General features: G+C 37.8%; 2 protein-coding genes across 4 annotated transcripts; one reads left to right on the top strand and one right to left on the bottom strand.

Annotated features, from left to right (window-relative positions):
• The first annotated feature begins 1,134 nt into the window (after nt 1-1,134).
• LOC131319704 (uncharacterized) lies at nt 1,135-11,982 on the top strand. Its single transcript, XM_058350085.1, has 20 exons — nt 1,135-1,374; nt 1,643-1,795; nt 1,927-2,086; nt 2,596-2,911; nt 3,246-3,383; nt 3,458-3,653; nt 3,768-3,895; nt 5,303-5,515; nt 5,991-6,157; nt 6,971-7,049; nt 8,007-8,162; nt 8,250-8,600; nt 8,691-9,061; nt 9,448-9,576; nt 9,666-9,767; nt 9,977-10,213; nt 10,324-10,392; nt 10,495-10,722; nt 10,940-11,038; nt 11,455-11,982. The coding sequence occupies exons 1-20, from the start codon at nt 1,278-1,280 to the stop codon at nt 11,738-11,740; spliced, it is 3,675 nt and encodes a 1,224-aa protein (XP_058206068.1). The 5' UTR covers nt 1,135-1,277; the 3' UTR covers nt 11,741-11,982.
• Nucleotides 11,964-19,077, bottom strand: LOC131319705 (uncharacterized). Of its 3 annotated transcripts, XM_058350087.1 has the most exons (17): nt 18,857-19,077; nt 18,612-18,725; nt 17,176-17,606; nt 16,970-17,091; nt 16,313-16,455; nt 15,879-16,195; nt 15,328-15,386; nt 15,097-15,191; nt 14,513-14,615; nt 14,303-14,397; nt 14,153-14,215; nt 13,624-13,699; nt 13,415-13,523; nt 13,059-13,171; nt 12,837-12,895; nt 12,487-12,595; nt 11,964-12,386 (listed from the first exon to the last, which is right to left on the bottom strand). In XM_058350087.1, the coding sequence occupies exons 3-17, from the start codon at nt 17,564-17,566 to the stop codon at nt 12,252-12,254; spliced, it is 1,989 nt and encodes a 662-aa protein (XP_058206070.1). In that variant the 5' UTR covers nt 17,567-17,606; nt 18,612-18,725; nt 18,857-19,077; the 3' UTR covers nt 11,964-12,251. The 3 variants fall into 3 exon arrangements, with proteins under 3 accessions (XP_058206070.1, XP_058206069.1, XP_058206071.1); XM_058350086.1 differs by lacking the exon at nt 18,612-18,725; XM_058350088.1 differs by lacking the exons at nt 11,964-12,386; nt 12,487-12,595; nt 12,837-12,895; nt 18,612-18,725 and having other exon boundaries at nt 13,162-13,279.
• Between the last annotated feature and the right edge of the window lie 696 nt (nt 19,078-19,773).

The raw sequence follows: 19,773 nt of genomic DNA, 5'->3' as shown, positions 1-19,773 counted from the left end.
CTTATTTACTTTAACGAATCACTTTTTCATAATTACATAGCATCAGGTTTTTTACTCTCACTTTCTACTTAATTAAATATTCAAACTCACCCAAATCAAATATTTAAAGCAATCCTATTAACCAACGATTGAGTGAATTATTTTTATTGCTCCAAAATATAATATAAAGTATTACTGGTTGAGTGAACAGTGGCTCTCCTAGAGAGACAAGAGACAAGTAACTGTTCCAAAACTAAAATATTGACCAACGGTCTCCACCATTGACAAGCCTAATGTGAGGCTGTTTCCTTCATTTTGCTCTTTATTTTAACCTAAAAGAGTGTTTGAAGAGTCGCATGTGGATGCTCTAACTTAAGCCTTAACTAAGTAAAATGAACTCTATCTATGTGGGCACTTTAACATGTAAAATTGTAACATCTCTATGCCCGGGGGCATACACACATATTTGATTAGAAAACCACAAAATTAGGGTGTGTTTGGAACTTAGGGAAAAAATGAAAAAAAAAGAGAGAAAATTTTAAACAAATTACGGAGTATTTCTATTGTTTGCATGATTTCTAGAGGAAAAAAAAAAAAGGAAAAGTTTGAAAAAACAAGTTTGGATGAGTTTTTGAAAAATTTTGGATTTGATTTTTGGAGAAACGAGTATAAAGAAAAATTAGGGTAATAATTGAAATAAGAGTAATAAGTGGAGAGAGATAGAAAAAAATGAGAATAATGATTGAAGACATGAGTAATGTGTGAAGAGAGTAATAATTGAAAGTAGGGGTAATAAATACCTTTTTTTTGGTTGTTGATTCTGCCATTCACTTTTTTGTTAACGCCACTCCCCTGCAAGTGTATTTTTGCACAAAAAATACACTTGCAGGAGAGTGTCGTTAACAAAAAAGGGAGTGGCAAAATCATTTCTTTTTTTTCTTTTCAATCTCATTTTTTCTTTATTAATTTTCTATTCTTTTTTCTTTTTCTTCCCCAAGTTTGAAACAAACAGAGCCTTAGAGAAAGAAACAGACGGACAGACACGATTTTGCCACATCATTCATGGATGTCTGTCTACTGGAGCCAGCTGCCGCAATAGTAGGAAATCACCACTCCCAAAAGACTTCTCAGCGCGGGAAAATTCGGACATTATTGGCGCCACAAAAACCCTAAAAATGACAGAGAATCACTCACCGGATGCGACTTGAAAATCTTTATTATTCTTTTTCCCCTCGCCTGATTAATCAGATCGAGCCCTTTCGATACCCTAATTCGAACAATTCCAAGCTTAGATCGACATGGAGGGTCTATCCGCCATTTGCGCCGGTCTCGGAATCATCGAGGAGGACGACAATGGCGGTCGCATCGGCTACACGAAGGGCGAATACTGCCTAGGTATCACTTTAATCTGTACAACGTGTAAAAGGCGTATCTATATTTGAAAAATCAAAAAAGCTTGTTGATTTTTCGGTGAAGAACGCATATTGAAATTTTATCTTGGCGTTATATGTATTATGTACACTCCTATTATACACCGCCTAATAGGCAGCGATTAGTAAGACCCTACTTTATTTGTTACTTTGAACACGTCGTTGGGCACCGGAATTATTTGTTGTTTTAAGAGGTTTCTTAAGGATTTATGCTTTGTGCAATTGGGTGGCAGATAATTTGAAGGATTTGTTGAGGTTTCTGAGGCGAGACGATCCGCAGACCAGAGAAGTATTCAAGCAAGTTTGCAAGTGGAATATTGTTGGCAAGGATTTGATACCCATTTTGGAACACTGCCAGGATGATCATAATTTGGTGCTAAATGCAGGTATCGCCACTGATTTTTTTCTGCATGACGGACTTATTGTTGAATTCTGAAAGTAGGGGGTCTAGTGGTTTAATGTTTTCTTTCTAAAAGTATTAGTTTTTGATACTCATTACTGGACGTAATTATCACAGTGAAGGTGTTGGTGTTTCTAACCATGCCTATCGAACCCACATCCAACGACATCCCCCAACAAATAGAGTACCTTTGGGCTTTGAAGTCTTCAATTACCTTGAGTGACACTGTCCCAATGATCGTCTCACTTCTGGAGAGCCCATTGGAAAACTTAGAATGGTAAGTTGGATTTCGTTTTCTCCCCTTTGTTGTTCATTGTGTAACATTTCCTTTTGACATTCAGTAGTTCCTCTTCTACGCCAACCTATTTATGAACCTGCAAGTAAAATGATTGGTGAAGCATCATAATCATGGGCGACTGGCTCTTTTCTGTTACAGAATCTATTCCACATGAATTTTTAAGAGCAGTAGTGAAACATATACATGCTCTTGTGTGAATTCAAACATGAATTTGGGTAATCATTTGTTCTAGACTCATGTAACTAACCAATTTGACTTTGTGTTGGATATGGCAATTGCTAATAAGTTCCATGCATCACTGAATCTCTGGGCTCTTTACTTTGTAGTGCTTTAAAGCAGACAGCCTGTTTGCATATCTAGTGTCGTTTTCTTGTCTTCCAATTGTCTGTTTGTTTATTTATTTTTCATCTGCATGCTTAATGGCTGTCATAATAGCTTTCATTTCTTACACTAACACTGTTCTCATGATTTAATTTGTTGCTAAGCAGTGACACATTTACGGAGGATGACTGGAAACTAGTCCAGCTGGTGGTTACTTTATTTCGCAACATTGTAGCTATCCAGGAAATCCCTCCGCACCAGAAGGCTGGCGCAACCACACAGTTCTTGTCACTCAGAGATAAGTTTTTAGAACTACTGTTCAATGAGAATGTGATGGACTTGATCTTAGTTCTAACGCAGAACATTGGCGGCTCTTCGAGGTATCTCCGTCAAGATAACTTGCTTTTGTTGGAAACTTTCCATTACGTAGTTGTGGGTCAGGAGCCAGAACTGATTGCTAAAGCATATTCAAAGGACTTGAAGGTTGGCCTCTATTTAATAATTTCAGCATTTTTTCTGTTAGCAATAACTCTGAAATAGCTTGTGCCATGCTTGATAAGGAAATGTTGTTCTGGATGAACTGGGAATGAATATGCATTCCTTTAGAGTTCCTAAAATGTTTAGCTTAGAAGAAAAAGAAAGCAAAAACAGATTATTAGGCATATAACTTCGCATCAGTTGCATCTTGCTGCATCATATATGAACTTGTTCTTATCTATATTTGCCATCTTGTGTGTTTGCTACTGTAGCAGTATACTGTTACCATAGACAAATGCATCTATGTAAGATATTGACTACAGGAGATTTGATTAATTAGGTGAATGAAGATGCCGAAATTTCTATTGACAGTCTTAGATCTATTATGGAAGAGGAAGCTGAAAAAAGAAAGCTTACCAGGCTACGCAATACGGGTTGTTCCTCCCAATTTAGTGGAGCATTTACTCGGCTAACCATGGTAGGTTGTTGTCACTTTCTGGATGCACTAGGAATTAATCAGTCTCTAGTAACTTGAGTAGTCCTTTGCAACAGGATGGTTCTAAAACATTATTGATGGGAAACCCATGTTCTGCTTCTCATGGCAATCTGCTCAAGTCTCATAAAGTACAACATCGAGGTCCACTCAAAAGAATGGTGTGGGACTATGAAAGATTACCGTCAACAAAGGACAAAATTTTAGAACTGCTTCATGATTTTGTTAACCAGCTTGTCTCAGGGGGGTACAATGGTAAAACCTCTGTGATTGAATCCAAAAGTTTCTTCCATAACCTTTTCTGTCTTTACAATGGTAAAACCTCTACATTCATGGTGCATGTTCTCACTTTGCTTCAAATTATTTCAGTTCTAATGCAATCCATTCGGGAAGATATAGAAAAGGAGCACATAATTGAGAGCAGCGATGTTGCCATTTTCTTTCAGGTTGCTCAATTTGTTACATCTTTTCAATATCAGAAGTCCTTGTTTTTGAAGGTGAGGAGTTATATTGAGTAGGTTATAGTATACCTCAATTGTTGCATCTTATGTTCTTTGTAACATGTATTAAATCTTTTTGGGGTTGATCCAATACTTTTCATTTTCCTCCAAATGTATACTTTATATTAACTGTGGATGCTTGACAATGTAAAGTATTAAAACATGGCATTGTTGATGCAAGCCTCAAAATGGATTGTTTCCTGTTTTGAGCTTTTACAAATTGTGACATGTGTGCCTGTTAATGGTGATTATATAGTCTCATTTCAGGAAATTCTTTAGTTCTTTCACTTTCTAGCAATGTTTTCCTCGTACTGAAATTAAATACGATCTGAAAAAATGATTATTGATGTTTCAAATAATTTTTTATGCACGTCTGGTTATAACATGGGTGGTTGACTATCATGGTTGATATGGTGACCAAAACCAAGAAATGCCCAACATATGAAGGAAACCTACTTTGTCTTGAAAAACATGTTTGCACCAACTATGGTGGCTTGTGTATGTTGATGTGGAACCTTTTGAAGCTTATGGTGAAAAGACTGTGACGTAGTACAATTTTATGCTGGCTGTTGGTTTCTGTACATGAGAAATTGAGAATAGTAGCTATTCTTGCGGTGTTTGTTTAAAGGCTAGAGAAGAAGATTGATTTCCACGTAGCGTATATTGGCTCAGAAATGTTGCAGAGTTTCTTTAGGAAGAGAGCTCATTGTTCATCTCATTTTCGTTGATGGTACCATCTGATAAATGAAACTGGGGGAAGGGTGATGAGGCTTACCTGAATGGCTGATACAGGAATGGTGAAACTTGGTGGTATGCTATTTCGGTTTCATTACCCACGCTCAAGGAAGATTGAAAAGGGCATACTCACTGATAGAAATCTGGTGCAAAACATGAAATGGGAAATTGCCTTGTAAAGTGTTGATTACATTGTAATCTTTATGAAATGATTGTCAATGGATGAAGCAAGGTCATATGGAGCCAATTGGGAGGTCTAATAACATGGTTGACTAGGTGGTGGAAGAAGTTAATATTCTTACATGACGGGTGAATGATAGTTCATATCGCTTGATTCCTTCAGTCCGTTCTTAAATGTTATGGAATGGGGTATTTTGACATTTGAGATTTTGGTGGGTTAGGATTGTACTTGTAAAGGTGTACTTGGTGTAATTCTTCCAAGTTGATAAGGTTTTATATCATTAACATCTGATAAAAAGCATCTATATTCTACAGGTTTGGATTGGAAAATCATTCCATATGTCAACATTTTCTTCCCCGCTGAATTTTGCTTCTTACTACTCTATCAGCCCATTCAATTCATGTTCTGTTGCTCAAATATTGCCTCTACAGCGTTTCTTTTGTATGGCAGCTTAACTGCTCTCACATGGTCTCTGTTTGCTTCAACAGCCTGAAACAAATGCTGATGTATTCGAAGCTTCCTTGAATCATCATGCTGATAGTACACTTTTTAAAGGCAATATATGTGGACCAATTGCCGCATCGATGAACGAGTCAATGTTCCTCTTATTATTTTCAAAGTGGCAATATGCATATGATGGCTTGAAGGAGACAAAGGACTATAAGTTTGTATCTGCAGCAGGATCTCTAATGAAAATCATGGTAGTCTTACTTGTTTTATCTTTTATGTTTCAATTTGGTATTTTCTTCGTCATTTTCAACTTGCTATTTACATTCATGGATTTTCATGACTTACGAATCCTTTTCTCCAAAATGCATATGGTGGTTGGAATTCTAACCTCATGTCCTAAAAACAGCAGTTGATATACCGAAAGGTGGAAACAGTTACTGTTGCATGTTTTAGTAGTGAGTACTAATGATGTTAGGACTTATGATCTTGTCTACCTCTTGGTGTTTCGAGTACTTGGCACTTCACTAAATACCAGTATATCACATTTTCTGCAACCTAAAAAATTATTGTGCCCTACTTTATGCATTCTACATGAAGGCAAAATTTTTGGTCTATTTCTGGCTATCATCATGGATAATTTGTTGAAGTTGCAGGCTTATTTTGCTAGGATAGGACTATCCGTACATAAATTGTCCTTATTACCCACAGTAACTATGTTTTGTGTAGATTCGTATGCTGGATTTAGTGCTTAAGGCATCACCTGAAGATTCTAAGGAACCTCAAACGGCTCGCATTCTTCTTTACAAGTTATTTTATGATCAAACTGATCAAGGGATGACACAGTTCCTTTTGAACCAGATCAAATCATTCGACATTCACAAACAGGCAAAAAGGTTTCTTCTTGCACTTATCTACTTAAAAGTGTTCATTGTCGTTACACAACGACACATTTTATGTCTTCTAAGGTACTGCATCTTTAAAATTTCATGTCATGGAACTATAATAGAGCAGGTATTTTATTGTAGAGCTACATTGTACCATATACATCAGAACAGGGGAGCTTGTCATAATGCACTGATCTGATAAAATATTTATCAGCATATGGGACTGTTTGTTTTCAAATGGTCAACATCGTAGAACTTTTCGATGTTCTTGAGTCTAGACCTTCAAGGATGATAGTTTCTTGGAAATATATATCTATACCTCAGTCATCATATATTTGGCTTTTGCAGCATTTTTCTGGCGCTTCCTTCGAGGACACATCCACGGGAACATTTAGATGCTAATTTTCTGCTTTACAATTTTGATTTCTGCTTTACAATTTTGATTTATTTTCTTGTTGAACTCTATTCCTTTTCCAGTTCCATATCAACAGTATGGTCTATTTGAAATGGTAGAACTTGTAATGCTGATACCTGGGCACGTAAGTGATTGGGTTTAAAAGTACATCCTGAGTAGAATTGTGAATAAATTATTAGCTTGAAATTAATCATCTTTGCGTTGCTCAACATTCTCCAGAAAGCAGGCCCTGGCGCCTGCATACTATGGGAATTCAACAGTTTCTACTTTCAAGCCATTTCGCTTTTTCTTTCTGTTTTTCTACTTATGAAACTTTACTATAACTCATGGTGCATAAAGAAAGTGATACTGAGAACAGTGTGATTACTGAAAATAATTGTTGCTATTTTATCATTTGTTTATGCCAGTGATCTCTCCGACTTGATAGAAACAACATATGTAGTTATAAGGCTCATGGAGAACCTTCAAGAACGAGGCACATTAAGGGTACGCATGTCCTGTTTTACTACATTTTCATTTGAGGTGAACACTAGATAGGATTTTTTTTGTCTTGTTATAATGACTTTCAACTTGCTTTTCCCCTGAAAATGTAGGGATTTAGTCTGTAGGCCAAGCAGATCCGCCATATCTTAGCTGAATTTAGAAAAAATGGTCTAATAGTTGATATCCCAGTTTGCGGCTGCCATCTATACTGGTTTAATCAATACGAACATATGACAGCTTCGAATTTAGACGTAGTTGGAATAGCTATTCGACTAGAAAGCAGCTTATTTAGAAAAGAAAGAAAGAAACTTTGATGTGGGCGTGGGGAGATTGTGCCCGTATGGCATCAATGAGGTGGCGAGCAGTAGAACCCCCACCTCTAGTTCATGAAGTTAAACTATTTGTTAATAATATTCCTTGGAACTAGTTTAACAATAATAATATCTTATATATTAAGTTAGACCTGGATCCTGGCTGTTACCATGCTTGTAGTAACCTGAAAAGCTTTCTCTGATATATTCATTGCTTAGTAGTTACCTTTTGGCCTCTCGTCGTTTTCATTATCGTAAGTTAAAGAACGCAAATAGCTGTAATTGTTTGAAATTTACATGCGTGGATGTTGCATTATCAATTTATCATACATAACCAGATATTATTTACTGTTATCTGTGTCTGAGCGAGTGACCACTGATTCAATGTCAACAAGCGTTCTCCTTGTGAGGTGTGAATGCCTTATGTTGTTTTTGAAGCAGGTTGTCTGTTTAATTATTGGTTTTGGCTTCGTAAAGGGGCTACAATAATCGCACAAAAAAGGCCTCTCTATGTGTATGTAACTGAATTTGCCCATTTGGTGTCTGTCTCCTTTTTACTGTAATATTGTCGTTCAATGGTTTTTTCTAATCAGGTAAGCCTTTTGTTTCACCTTCTACATCTAAATGTGTAAATTTTCTTTTGGTTAAGGTTTCTAGAAAGTCTAGGAAGAAGAGAGCAAAGAAAATGTTGAATGACAAGAGTGATAACATTGATCAACCAGTTGGAGATCATACTCCCCTTCAGAATGAGATTGCTAACTCTGGTTGTGAACCAGGTGAAGATCATACTCCCTTTCAGAACAAGGTTGGTAAATCTGGTTGTGAACACTATGCAAATTCAAGCATGTTATCTGAGGAGAAGTTTGTTAATCCAATTTCTGATGCAAAACAGGACGAAGCCGCAATACCTGTTCAGGTTAATGAGCCCGAAACTTGCAGGGTAGAAACATCTAATCACAAAACCAATCTTCAGGGGATGAAAAATAATAAGTCTGATGAACATAATGGTGATCTTCATGATGGAATGGGTGATTCTTCTTGCGATGAGCAGCTAGCTGGTACTGATGAAGTGGACTTCAGAGTATCTACTTTGATTTCTGCCCTAGCAAATAACAATATTATCCAAAATTTGTGCTGGTTGCTGAAGTTTTATAAAAGCAATTCTACAAGTACAAACCACTACATTTTATGCATGCTGCGGAAAATTTGTGATGATCTAGAGCTTTCTCCAATGCTATATCAGGTAAAGAATCAGGAACATTTTAGCTTTCTTAGATTATTGAAGTATTATATTGGTGATATTTTGTGTGTTTTTCTTCCCAACAACTTGCAGTTGTCGTTCCTAAATATATTCTACAAGATCCTGGATGAGCAGAAGTCAAGCCCATGCAAGGAATATGAAAACATAGTTTTATTTCTAACAAGCTTGGTTAGGAGAATGCTTAGGAAAATGAAGAAACAACCTCTACTTTTTGTAGAGGTGCTCTTCTGGAAGACACGTAAAGAATGTCATTACATCAACTGTGAATCTTTGTTGCATGAAGTTGGCAACTTGAAGAGAGAAAGCGAAAAGTGGGGAAGTGTTTCTAAGGACGAAGGAATCTATTCATCTCAAGGGCAAGGATGGGTTCATAGGAGCATAGCAGATGCACTTGGCGACGATGAAGCTGACTTTGTTGACCCAAATGAGATCAATAAACAGAAGTAAGATAAGTCTGATAATAGGCTTAACATCCTTTGTAAAAGTCTGTCTTTTCTGTCATCTTTTTTCATCTTTTTATTCGATTTTTGCCTCCTGATAGTATGGGTTTACTCTTCCCCACTGTAGTAGTCCTTTAACTCCTTATTGATATTGGGAAATTTGGACTGTGAGTCTGTGACCAGACATATTATAGCACTTGAGGCAACAAATTGGCATGATCTAGAACTTAATAGTCTGTCATTACATTTTGCCAAGACATTTGCATTCATGAAAGCTTCGATAGCTGGTATGGGATTGTATAAGCATGAAGGATTTGTAGTTTGTTGCTAATTGGAGTAAGTTTGACAGTCATATCAGTTTCTGAGATGATTTCTTTAATAAACCACAGGGAGGAGGACCCTTATGAGATCAAGATTCAGAAAGTTTTTCAAAGAAGCAATGGGAACAATGGACAAGTGAAGGAAAACGTCAAGTCAGTTTCTAGTGGGGGAAGTCACAGCAAGGAAATTTCTGATAGGTTGGGTGATAAGAATTAAAGCCAATGAGAAAATGCTTAGTTCATCTTTTGCGTCACAAAATTATCTCTATTTATTCTGGCTGTTGCAGTGAGGGGATTATTGAACATGAGTCTGAAGGGGTATCTAAAAGAAGGAAAAGCCTTGTTCTTAATCAAGATCTAGAAGGGAAAATCAAGGGTCTATATGAAAAGTGAGTGTCATTTCATGTGGATGATTTATGTTAGACGAAGTAGAATTACAATGATCAATTCATAAAGATAAAATGGTTACGTACATTTCCCCTTTTGGCATTCTCTTTTTCTTGGAGATATATACACATACTTGTGTTGGTGGATAACTCACATCATTTTTGCAACTTGTTTTCTGATATTTCTTTGTCTCGGTGGAAAACAATTTAAGATACAAGGACGATCGTCATTGTAGTCGTCTCATTGCTGAAGAGCTCGATCCAGATGGAAAAGTTTCGCCAGTTCAGGTTTCCAACAAGCTTAGACGGCTTGGGCTTAGAGTCCCACGACAGAAAAGGAGGCTTCAAGCTGGGGGTCCTATCCAACTTGAGGAAGAAGGGGCAAGGGGAGATGAAAATGATCTTAGCAAAAATGAGTTTGAGGAGAGTTCTGCACTGAGACAACCTCTGTAAGTAGTATTACACTTAGTGCTGGTAAATTTGTTTTCATTATTACATTTCATTTCTGTTGTTGAAAACAAATTGACAAATCAGCTAATTGTTTGTGTTTTCTTCTTAGGCACACTAGAAAAAGAGTACGCGCCTTTAGCAAAGATCAGGAGATGAGGATCAAAGCTTTATTTGAGCAGTGAGTGCTTGACTTAGTGGCTACCAGAGACTTATATTTATGTTTTCTAGAGAGATGGTTTTTTGGTGAAAAAAGGATGCTATAACTAACAAAATACTGTAGGTTTAAGGATCATAAGAGGTGTAGTCACATGATTGCAAATGCAATGGATGCTGATGGCATATTCACAGCAGCACAAGTTTCACGCAAACTCAAGCAACTTGGCCTTCGTGTTCCTAAGTGCAAGAGATCGGAAGGCCACATGCATTCAAGGGATGAGGATCCTGTCAACTTTTCTGCAGAAAGTGCAGAAGACTCTGACAATGAAACGTTATTATCACTGGTAAAAAGGTAATGTGTCCTCTCCATATGTTGCTGCAGATGTGCGAAAGGATGTCGTAGTTTAAGCGTGTCTATTAAACTACAACACCGTGATTTGTAAGACAAAAAATATGGGTCTCTTGACTTCAACCACAATTCAATTCAGCCTCTCTTTCGCAGTTGGGATAAAATACTACCTTGTTACATTTCTATTCTGGCTAATCTTACTTGCTATTTGGTATTCTAGGAGCAAAAGCAAGAAGAATGAAAGAGAAATTGAGGTGGCAGATGAGAACAATTATGGAAAAGGCAATTCTGACGATGAACTTCCAGGCGCTGCTTTAAGGCAAGTCCAGTCACTCTCAAGGCGGATTTCTAGTCATGCAATACCCCAAGACAAAAAGTGGATTTGATTCTTTGAATTTCAGTAATTGATCCTTATGTGGCATTGCTTTGTATAGATTAATTGACCAAAATGCTATCAACATAAACCAATAGGAATAGATCCGGAATAGATGTGTCCGAAACCATCCAATGTGTATGGGCCTCTCCACATTTATCATGTGGGACTCACCTTCATTGGAAGGTTCTGGACACGTGTGTCCGAATTTGTGCAATTTCATGTGTCCGCAGCATTGCTATTGGGCCTGTTTATTTCATCATGATTAGTGTATATCTGTAAGTTTTTATTCCTGTAAGGTCCGGGAAGAATACCATACATTCAACATGAGTTTGGGAATAATTCTGTTATCTGTTTGTCAGGGATGGAGAAGAACCCCCCTGTGGGACGGAGGGTGAATTTGATGAAAGTTCTCTCGATTACGCTGCCAATGCAGAAGCTGAAGCAAGTAGCCTCGGCAGCAAAAAGTTAGTAGGTGCTCCACTTGTTGACGATGCAAGTCATTTGCAGCATCAACAAATGCATGACGAGCTGGCTGATGAGTTATCAGATTTTGGGGACGATGCAACAACTCATGTTGCATCCCCGAAAGATGCCGTATGGAGAAGGAAGATGAGGATGGTGCTTGATCTCGAGGATGATGACTAGGACTGTTGTATAGAGTAGTCTTTTTATATTATCTGCCCTTCCAGATCTTTTTCGCTTGAACATGATCAGATATGATGTAGAGTCACACATAAATGAATGACGCAAATAGTTCTGGTTTTCCTATTGAAAGGCGCTTCGTTGGTTGTGAAGGATTCAAATAGCTATGTTTTTCTACAACGAAATAACCGATTCTTCTGAGACAACTGAACAAAATACACCCCAATTACAACTTCAGTACTAGCATTGCTTGGTGTGAAGTTCCTCCAACACAATCTGTTGTTTAATTACATTTCGGAAGAAGTGATGATAAAAATAATTTTTCCTTCTTTCTTTCTGGACCTGAAGAAGAGAAATTTCAGAATTACATTGACATAAATGCCTACAACAAAAAAACTGGACAAAGGGCACAAAACCAATTAGGACTGTGGTCAAACCACTGCACGGGATCTATTTCATGCTATATGGCAATCTCAAAGCTACAAATAATTGAATAATCAAAAAGGAAAAATCTTCATGATATTGATGTCACACGAACTGAATGATCGGCTGAACCAGTGAGGAACAAGGGCAAGGTTGGGTGCCAATCAACAGTGGTTATGGCCGCACTGTGAAGAAGGGTTTTCACTCCATTCATATGACCTCTAACCTGAATGCATGGAAACTTGGATCAGGAGTAGGGAGGTTTAAGCCACTAAAAGATCTGCGTGCGTGTGTACGTAGGAGAGAGAACGGAAATGGAGATTTACCTGATATATGGGTGCTCTCACTGAACCAGATGTCACCAAAAGTCTCCTCCCATCAGCATCTAAAGCCATTTCATGTCTACAGTGTCCTGAGTTCTCATGATTGCAGAACCTAAAAAAGAAAGAAAGAATAGGGTCATGTTGCCAAGGTACTGAGTTCCCATAACCCTGATCCTGTAAGGTAGTCCGTAAATCACAATGTAAAGATTTACCAATGGGCTGCGTATAGAATACAAACCGCATGCCCTCAATCTTGACTCCAATAAAATTTCAACTACTAGGAAGCCAAGTAGCCCGTTTTGCTGTATAACTATTTAAATTTCAGATATATACAGGGCTGGCGATTTAAGTACCTGCTGCAGTTTCTTGACCAAAGAACTTTACCTTGGTTTTGCAAGCTCCATTCAAATATCTGCAGTGGATGCTAGTTTGCTGAGATCCCACATAATTGCTAGACATAATAATAAAGGAAATCCAGCTAAAACGAATGACCAAATTTAAAAGAGCAACGCATGAGGTATCAGACATAAGCCAATCTCATGCCAAACCCCAAAAAAGGTGCTAGAGTAACTTGCCTTTCCATCAATTCCCAAGCTAAAAATGCTTGTCTCATCAGGCCCAAAAAGAATGGAGCTAATAGCGGAATCATGAGCTGGCCATCCCGTAATTGGTAGTCCAGCAGACATATCTTTGCCAAGTTAAGGTGTATATACTTTGTTCAGGGTACTCATCCAGCAAGGAGAAAGGTTTCCCTTCCAAGAAGAAAGGTATCATCATTCACCCTTCCTCCCATCACCTAATTCTCCAAAAAGTTCAAAAATAAAAAGTAATCCTTCTCTTCTTCAACTTTTTATCAACTAACTGTACCAGGAATAGTAAAACCAAGGGGTTTGTGATTCATCAGGCATATAGATAAAAACAACAAGGATACCAAACATGTGAATCATTCCATCAGTTGCAGCAGCGGCCAAAATCTTCCCGTTATGGTTGAAGCATAAGGAAGTTATTGCCGGTGGATCTTCACCAAGAGGAAGGACTGTCTTCAATAAAGGTGAGAGCTTATTAAAGACTTGTAGGCTGTTCTAAGAGAAAATTGACTCCAAGATAGATACATGATTTGGGGGAAAAACAAGTTCATACCATTGCTTTCCATGTTTTCATGTTCCAGACAGTTAAGTTTGCAAATCCCAACTTATCCATATAACTGGTGCCATGCCTACAAAGATGAAAAGTCTAAGAATGTCTTTTGTAAATTAAAAAATGAATAATCACTAAGTATGACGATAACAGATACAGCATTGGGAGCCTTAACTGCATACTTCAGACAAAACCACAAGGTTTCCGAAGGAGAACGAAGGAAAAAAGATCCTAGAGAATGCAAAAGCAGAAAATATGCATCTCTATGCAAGCACCACTTAGGTGGTGAATATACCACTCTCTTGATTAAAATCCATGTTTTCTTAAGTAGCAATGTTGGACTGGAAGTGTATCATTAAGCTATCAACTGTGTCCTTCTCAGCATCTCTCTCGTTCACACTGGCACTAGGTATTTTTGATGTGTGGTTTGATTTAATAAAATATTGAAAAGAATTGACATTCCCACTTAGTAAAACATAGAATAAGGAAAGGAAGAAAATCTTAGAATGCTAAATCTAGGGGGAAAACGTACCCTCTGGATGATGCTGCAGAAACAAAAATTGGTTCCACAGGACTGCATTTCAAATCCAAGACACTGCATTACACCAAATGCATGAAGATGAGTACAAGGAGAACCACTGTATCTCTCTTTCTGAACCAGGTTAAATTATTGAATCAGAACCTCGGAAATGCTTCAATTGTGTTGAGATCACAAACAACTCTCTTGGCATCAACATTCCATGCTTTAATGCCACCATCAGCAGTGCCAATCAGAAGCTTTTCTCAAAACAAAGAGTGAAGTTACAAGTATCAATTCCACTATTCAATGATCAACATCATATTCCAACAGAAAAAAGACTATACGATGTTCATATGATGCTTAATTACGTACCAAGCGATCTGATTTACAATCCCATTCAAGCGACATGATCTCTGCCCCACAGTATATGGTTGCATTTCTTGATGCTGGAGTTGCTGAGTCATATGTCCATATCCTTCCATCAACATAAAGAGAAGAAATCATGCAATTGCAACAATCTCTAAACTGAAAATGATAAGCTACACAGATGGTCCAAAAGGCACCACCTCTAGGGTTGGATATCATGGTAAATGAACCGCATATAACTTCACACCCTCACAAACCAAGAAAAGCAAAAGCAAAAACAAAAACAAAGTGGAAATAAATCGAACCACAACAAGAAAAATAAGCATAAGTGGAGGACCAAAAAAACAAAGCTTTCTCATAAGAGGGTTGAAATCATGAAATTCATTTGATAACATGGCCAATATGCTTCCAGGATAGCACCTAGAATGTGTCGAGTCCAGGCAAATAAAGAAAGAACACATCCAAGGAACAAATAAATAGCGACGTCATCATTCATTAAAACTAAATAAATCAAACCAGTTTGTCTGCCCCGTAAGTTAACCCCTTTGTATAGGTAACCTCAGCATGATACAGGAAATCATGATAAATACCTGACTGTGCCATCCACAGAAGCACTGGCAATATTGTTCCCAGACGCAGAAAATCGGCATCGACTGATAGGACTTGTGTGGCCCAAGAATGTCTCCTGCATCAAGTTTTTCCACACAGACATAAAAGACAAGACAATGCAGCAAGTAAGGAGGACAGATATAGCCAAATAGGGGCATTGAAATTTGCGAAGAAAGACCAAAAGTCAGCAATGGTTTTTACGAATTTTTTACCTGAAATTCTACTTCCACTTCTGGAAATTCTTCTTCTTCCTGCATTTCTGTGCTAGTCTCTGCCACAAGATAAATTCAAGTTACTTCAACATTTATTATGAATAAAGCACTGCATCATGCTTTAACCTCAGTGTGACAATAGGAAAGGTCCTCATAGTGTTTAAAGACCTGCTGGAGAAGCCTTGTCCATAATCGAGGTGTAGGAAATGCAAAAGTCAAGCAACCACTTGAGACATTCCAATAAGTTAGGAAAACAAAAAGTCATGAAAACCATGGAAACTCACATAGCTAGTAGGAATTATTTTGGGTATCCAGTGGAATGGAATTGTAACCTCCAAAGCAGAGACAACTTTTTAATAATTTTAAATGTGAAGTTAATCCAGTCTTCTGAAAAGAAATGAAACAAATATAACCCTTCCTATTAATGAGTTTCCATGCCTGTGCTGTGTTGTGTATGGATAAGTCTCCATCTCCTAGTGGCATTAATGAGCAAAAGCCATTGTCTTATTTAATCATGGACAAAAGAGAAACTAATCGCAACCATTGCTTACCAATATTAAAGCCATCCTTGATCATTTCCAGAGGATCATTTATCCTCCCACTCCCTCTGAACACCATTTTTGAGCTTGAGCTTTGAGTAACCTTAGATGAGGCCAATTTTGGAGCACCCTCAGCAGGTCCAGTAACGACCCAATTCCTAGGTGATTCTTGTTCACTTACAGGTGTACTCAAAGGCGCACACGTCTCATGAGAAACCCTGGGTGGAATAATATCCGCTTCATGGCCACCATTCAATGGAGTCCAGGTTACAGAGTTGGTTGGGCTGGTTTTCTGACCCACACTTGCTTCCAGGGGTGATGAAGCATAACTGGACTCAAAACAATACGGTAACCAAACCAGAGTTTTGATCAAAGGAAAAAAAAAAAAAAGGCAAACCGCCAGAGTCTGAAAAATATCTAACTACATCGATGCAGAAGTCCCTTACCTCCTTGATCTGCATAACTGAGCTTCCTTTTTCTCCAATAAAGCCTGAAGTTCGGACAACCTAAGATTAAGTTGCCTAATGTCCTTTTTAAGACGGTTGACAGTAATCTTTTCAGAACAGATCTTCAATATCGCAGGGATGCGTAGATCAGCTAAGGAAAAGTCCTATGCAAACAGCATGTAATGTGACAATATAGCGACTAAGAAAACCAAATGCCGTCAAAGTATGAGGTGAAAGTGACTGCAAAGGCATGGCCATATTAGTTTCCCTACTTAACTACATTAACACTGGCAATAAGATAATATAGTTCCATTTATAACTTTGCAGTAGCATTTACTCCCTCTGTTCCTTAATGTTGGTCCCTTTTGAGAGCTCCAACTTCACAGGCAAAGATAGAACTTAAATTCAAATCTAAAGACATCATCTCCATCACTACCCCTAAATTCTAACTACTTTGGAACACTCATAGACACTTACAAGGAATAAACTTGGACTTCTCAAAAAGGACTAACATTTTGAAACATCCCAACATGGAATAATGGAACAACAATTAAGAACAGAGGGAGAAAAAAAGTAGGGAGAGTAATGATGGAATACAGTTAATTAAGCTCAGAACAAGCATGGACGAATATCTGAGAATTTTTGCTCAAGGATATGGGTATCATTAAACATCTCGCTTAAGAAGTTCCTAACTGACAGATGCAAGGCGTTAAACCACTCCTGTGAAAAAAATATGCGAAACTGTGGATCCGAGCTGGGGTTCTTAATGTATGGGATGGCTGCATGAAATATAACATCATTAAACTAAAGATAAAAAGTTCAAGAGAGCATCATGAACAGGAGAAGGAAGAAAAAAATCCTACCAAACCAGTAAGTCCAATCCTGGTCTCTTTGCAACAAGTCATTGCCATGCATCCCCAAAAACTCTATAACTTTGTCCTTCCTTCCTGATAGTATGGCACGTACTACATAACAACGGAGAATAGAGACCTCTAGTTTTGATAGTGTAGAAATCAACAATGTCTCAGATGAAGAAGAAAAGCACTGCTTGAAAAAGCTCAGCACCTCAATCAACTCTTCTGCTCGAAATTGGGGAATGTAGACTGAGAATATTAGTTCCAATATCTTATCTACTTGAAATCCTTTGCCTATATCAGTGCCTAATTCTTTCCCAAAAGCTTGCAAAGTACTTGTAAACCCTCTGAAGACAAGAAACTCCTTCACAAGCTCCTCAGCGTACTGCATATTCTCCATCTTGTTCCAAGAGCGCTAAAAGGAGAGGTGTAACTTCAGCCTGTAGGACTCGAAAAGCCAAATAGTCCAACTCAGGATATATCTTCACAACCCGCAAGTCAACTATCTAGTATAGCAGTAACCATCTTGTTAAGCACAAAATTTACCACAGAACTCCTCTTAGTGCATTAGTTAAATAGAAACAACTTTCCCAGTGAAAACTTTTTGAGCATTCCACAAATAGAACAAGTGAAGGGGGACAAGAGGTGCTCCTGCCACCCTTAGAATTTTGGAAAAGGTTGCTTTCATATATGTTTAGTTTCCTTGTGCCACATGTAGCGGTGGCAATTTTGTAGAAAAAAGGAAGAAGGTGGGGATTAAACAGAAAACAGTCCTGCCTTTTCCCTCGAGTCCACTCTTCAAGATTGTCATTAGGAATACTTGTCTTTTCTTTTTCATTTAGGCCTCACATTGAGGACAATTATGGGACATGTCATAGCGATAAAAAAATTTGGTGCTTTTAAGGGTTTTTGAGAGAGGACACGAATATTATGTATGCCATGAATTTCAACTACTAATGCTCGCCGTTAAAAAGAATTACCTCCACTTAGCCCTATTTTGAATGCGGATTTAAGACTAAATAAGCCACTAAGCAGTGGCGAAGATATGATGGAGATCATAAACATGCTCAAGGAGGAAAGTGTACTGTAAAGATCGAGTGCTGTTAGTGACTAGTATATTTCAAAAATTCTGACCACTTGGCTCTTCCAAATGATGTCAGAGCCATCCAAATTAACTGTTGGAGAACCAAAATGCCAATCGCCGATCCAGTAAGGAAAGGAACTCATGTTTTGAAAGAATTCGAATATCTTTTAAAAAATAATAATAATAATGAAAGTTTCTTAGAAGTTTTGTCCAACTTCACCAAATGTAGCAGGTCTTCTTTTTCCTATATAAAGGGATAAACTAAAAAGTTGATTGATTAGGTGACAAATCAATCAAACTGACAATCTACAATTTGAAAAAGTTTCACGAGGCAGTTGGAAGAATTCCGATTCACTACTACCTCATCTTCTACGAGGCCACTCCATCCAATGACGAAAAGACAGTTCAATTGACAAGTTTGTCAACAGAATTTTGACTTTTAAGAAACAAATTTTCATGCTCGATGCGTCGTAATCTAAAAAGTAGGCGAAGATTTAAGCAAATCAATTTCAACTGGAAACCCTAGAAATTCATCAGAAATAAGCAAATCGCACAAGTTAACACTCTACAAGTCAGGTGACAATAATAAAAGTTGATGAGAACAACCTTAATTCAGTTAGTTTGTTCGCGCTCGGCTTCAGTTCCCACCTTTTCCGATATCTCGGGTCCAGTCCATCTTTGTTCATCCGTTTCTCTGACTCTCAACTTCTTCTTCTTCTGCTTCTGCAAATTTCTTGTTTCAACAATTGGATTCCAAAAAAACTGAGGAGATTTCTGCCCTTCCCTTCACATAAACGTGGCCAAGAGATCTATCGTGAGTTGTAACGTATACTCCTACAACTCATCAGGTCTTTGAGGCAGTGTTTTGGGCGACAAATGTGAATTTACTTTCATACCCTTCAACTATTACTAGCGATTACTGCTACACACAGCAATCTGTGGACAGATTGTGCACAGATTTCGTTGTGGAGCTCACCACGGGTCCCATACAAATCATCCGAGCCGTTCATTAAATGTAAAAAAAAATTTCAAGGGTTTCTGTAAAAAATAAGCTCAATTCAATACCTATAGATGCCTCATCTAGCCATCTAACTTTTCATTCAAATTTCTGGATAATGAAAAGTTATATGATTGGATCGAGTATCTATAGGTATCGAATTGATATTATTTTTTACAGGGACCCTTGAAAAAATATTTTACATTTAATGAACGGCTCGAATGATTTGTGTGGAACCCGTGATGGGTCCCACAATGAAATCTGTGCACAGATTGTATGTGTATGTAGACTTTCTGATTACTAGCCTAGCATCTGGGAAAACTTCAAAATACCCCCAAACCTTTACTCTAAATTTCAATTAGACTCTCAGACTTTCAAAAAAATCAATTTTTACTCCTAGTGTTTTCTTCCGTTAATCAAAACGACCCCTTCCGTCCAAATGACTAACAGATTTCGTTAAAGGCCTTGTGAAATAGCGTCCCGATCGAATTTCGATGATCCGAGCCTCTCAATGTAATCAAAACGT

The sequence above is a fragment of the Rhododendron vialii genome, chromosome 3a (assembly GCF_030253575.1).
Source record: "Rhododendron vialii isolate Sample 1 chromosome 3a, ASM3025357v1".
NCBI lineage: Eukaryota > Viridiplantae > Streptophyta > Magnoliopsida > Ericales > Ericaceae > Rhododendron > Rhododendron vialii.
This window is presented reverse-complemented; position numbering and strand designations above follow the sequence as displayed.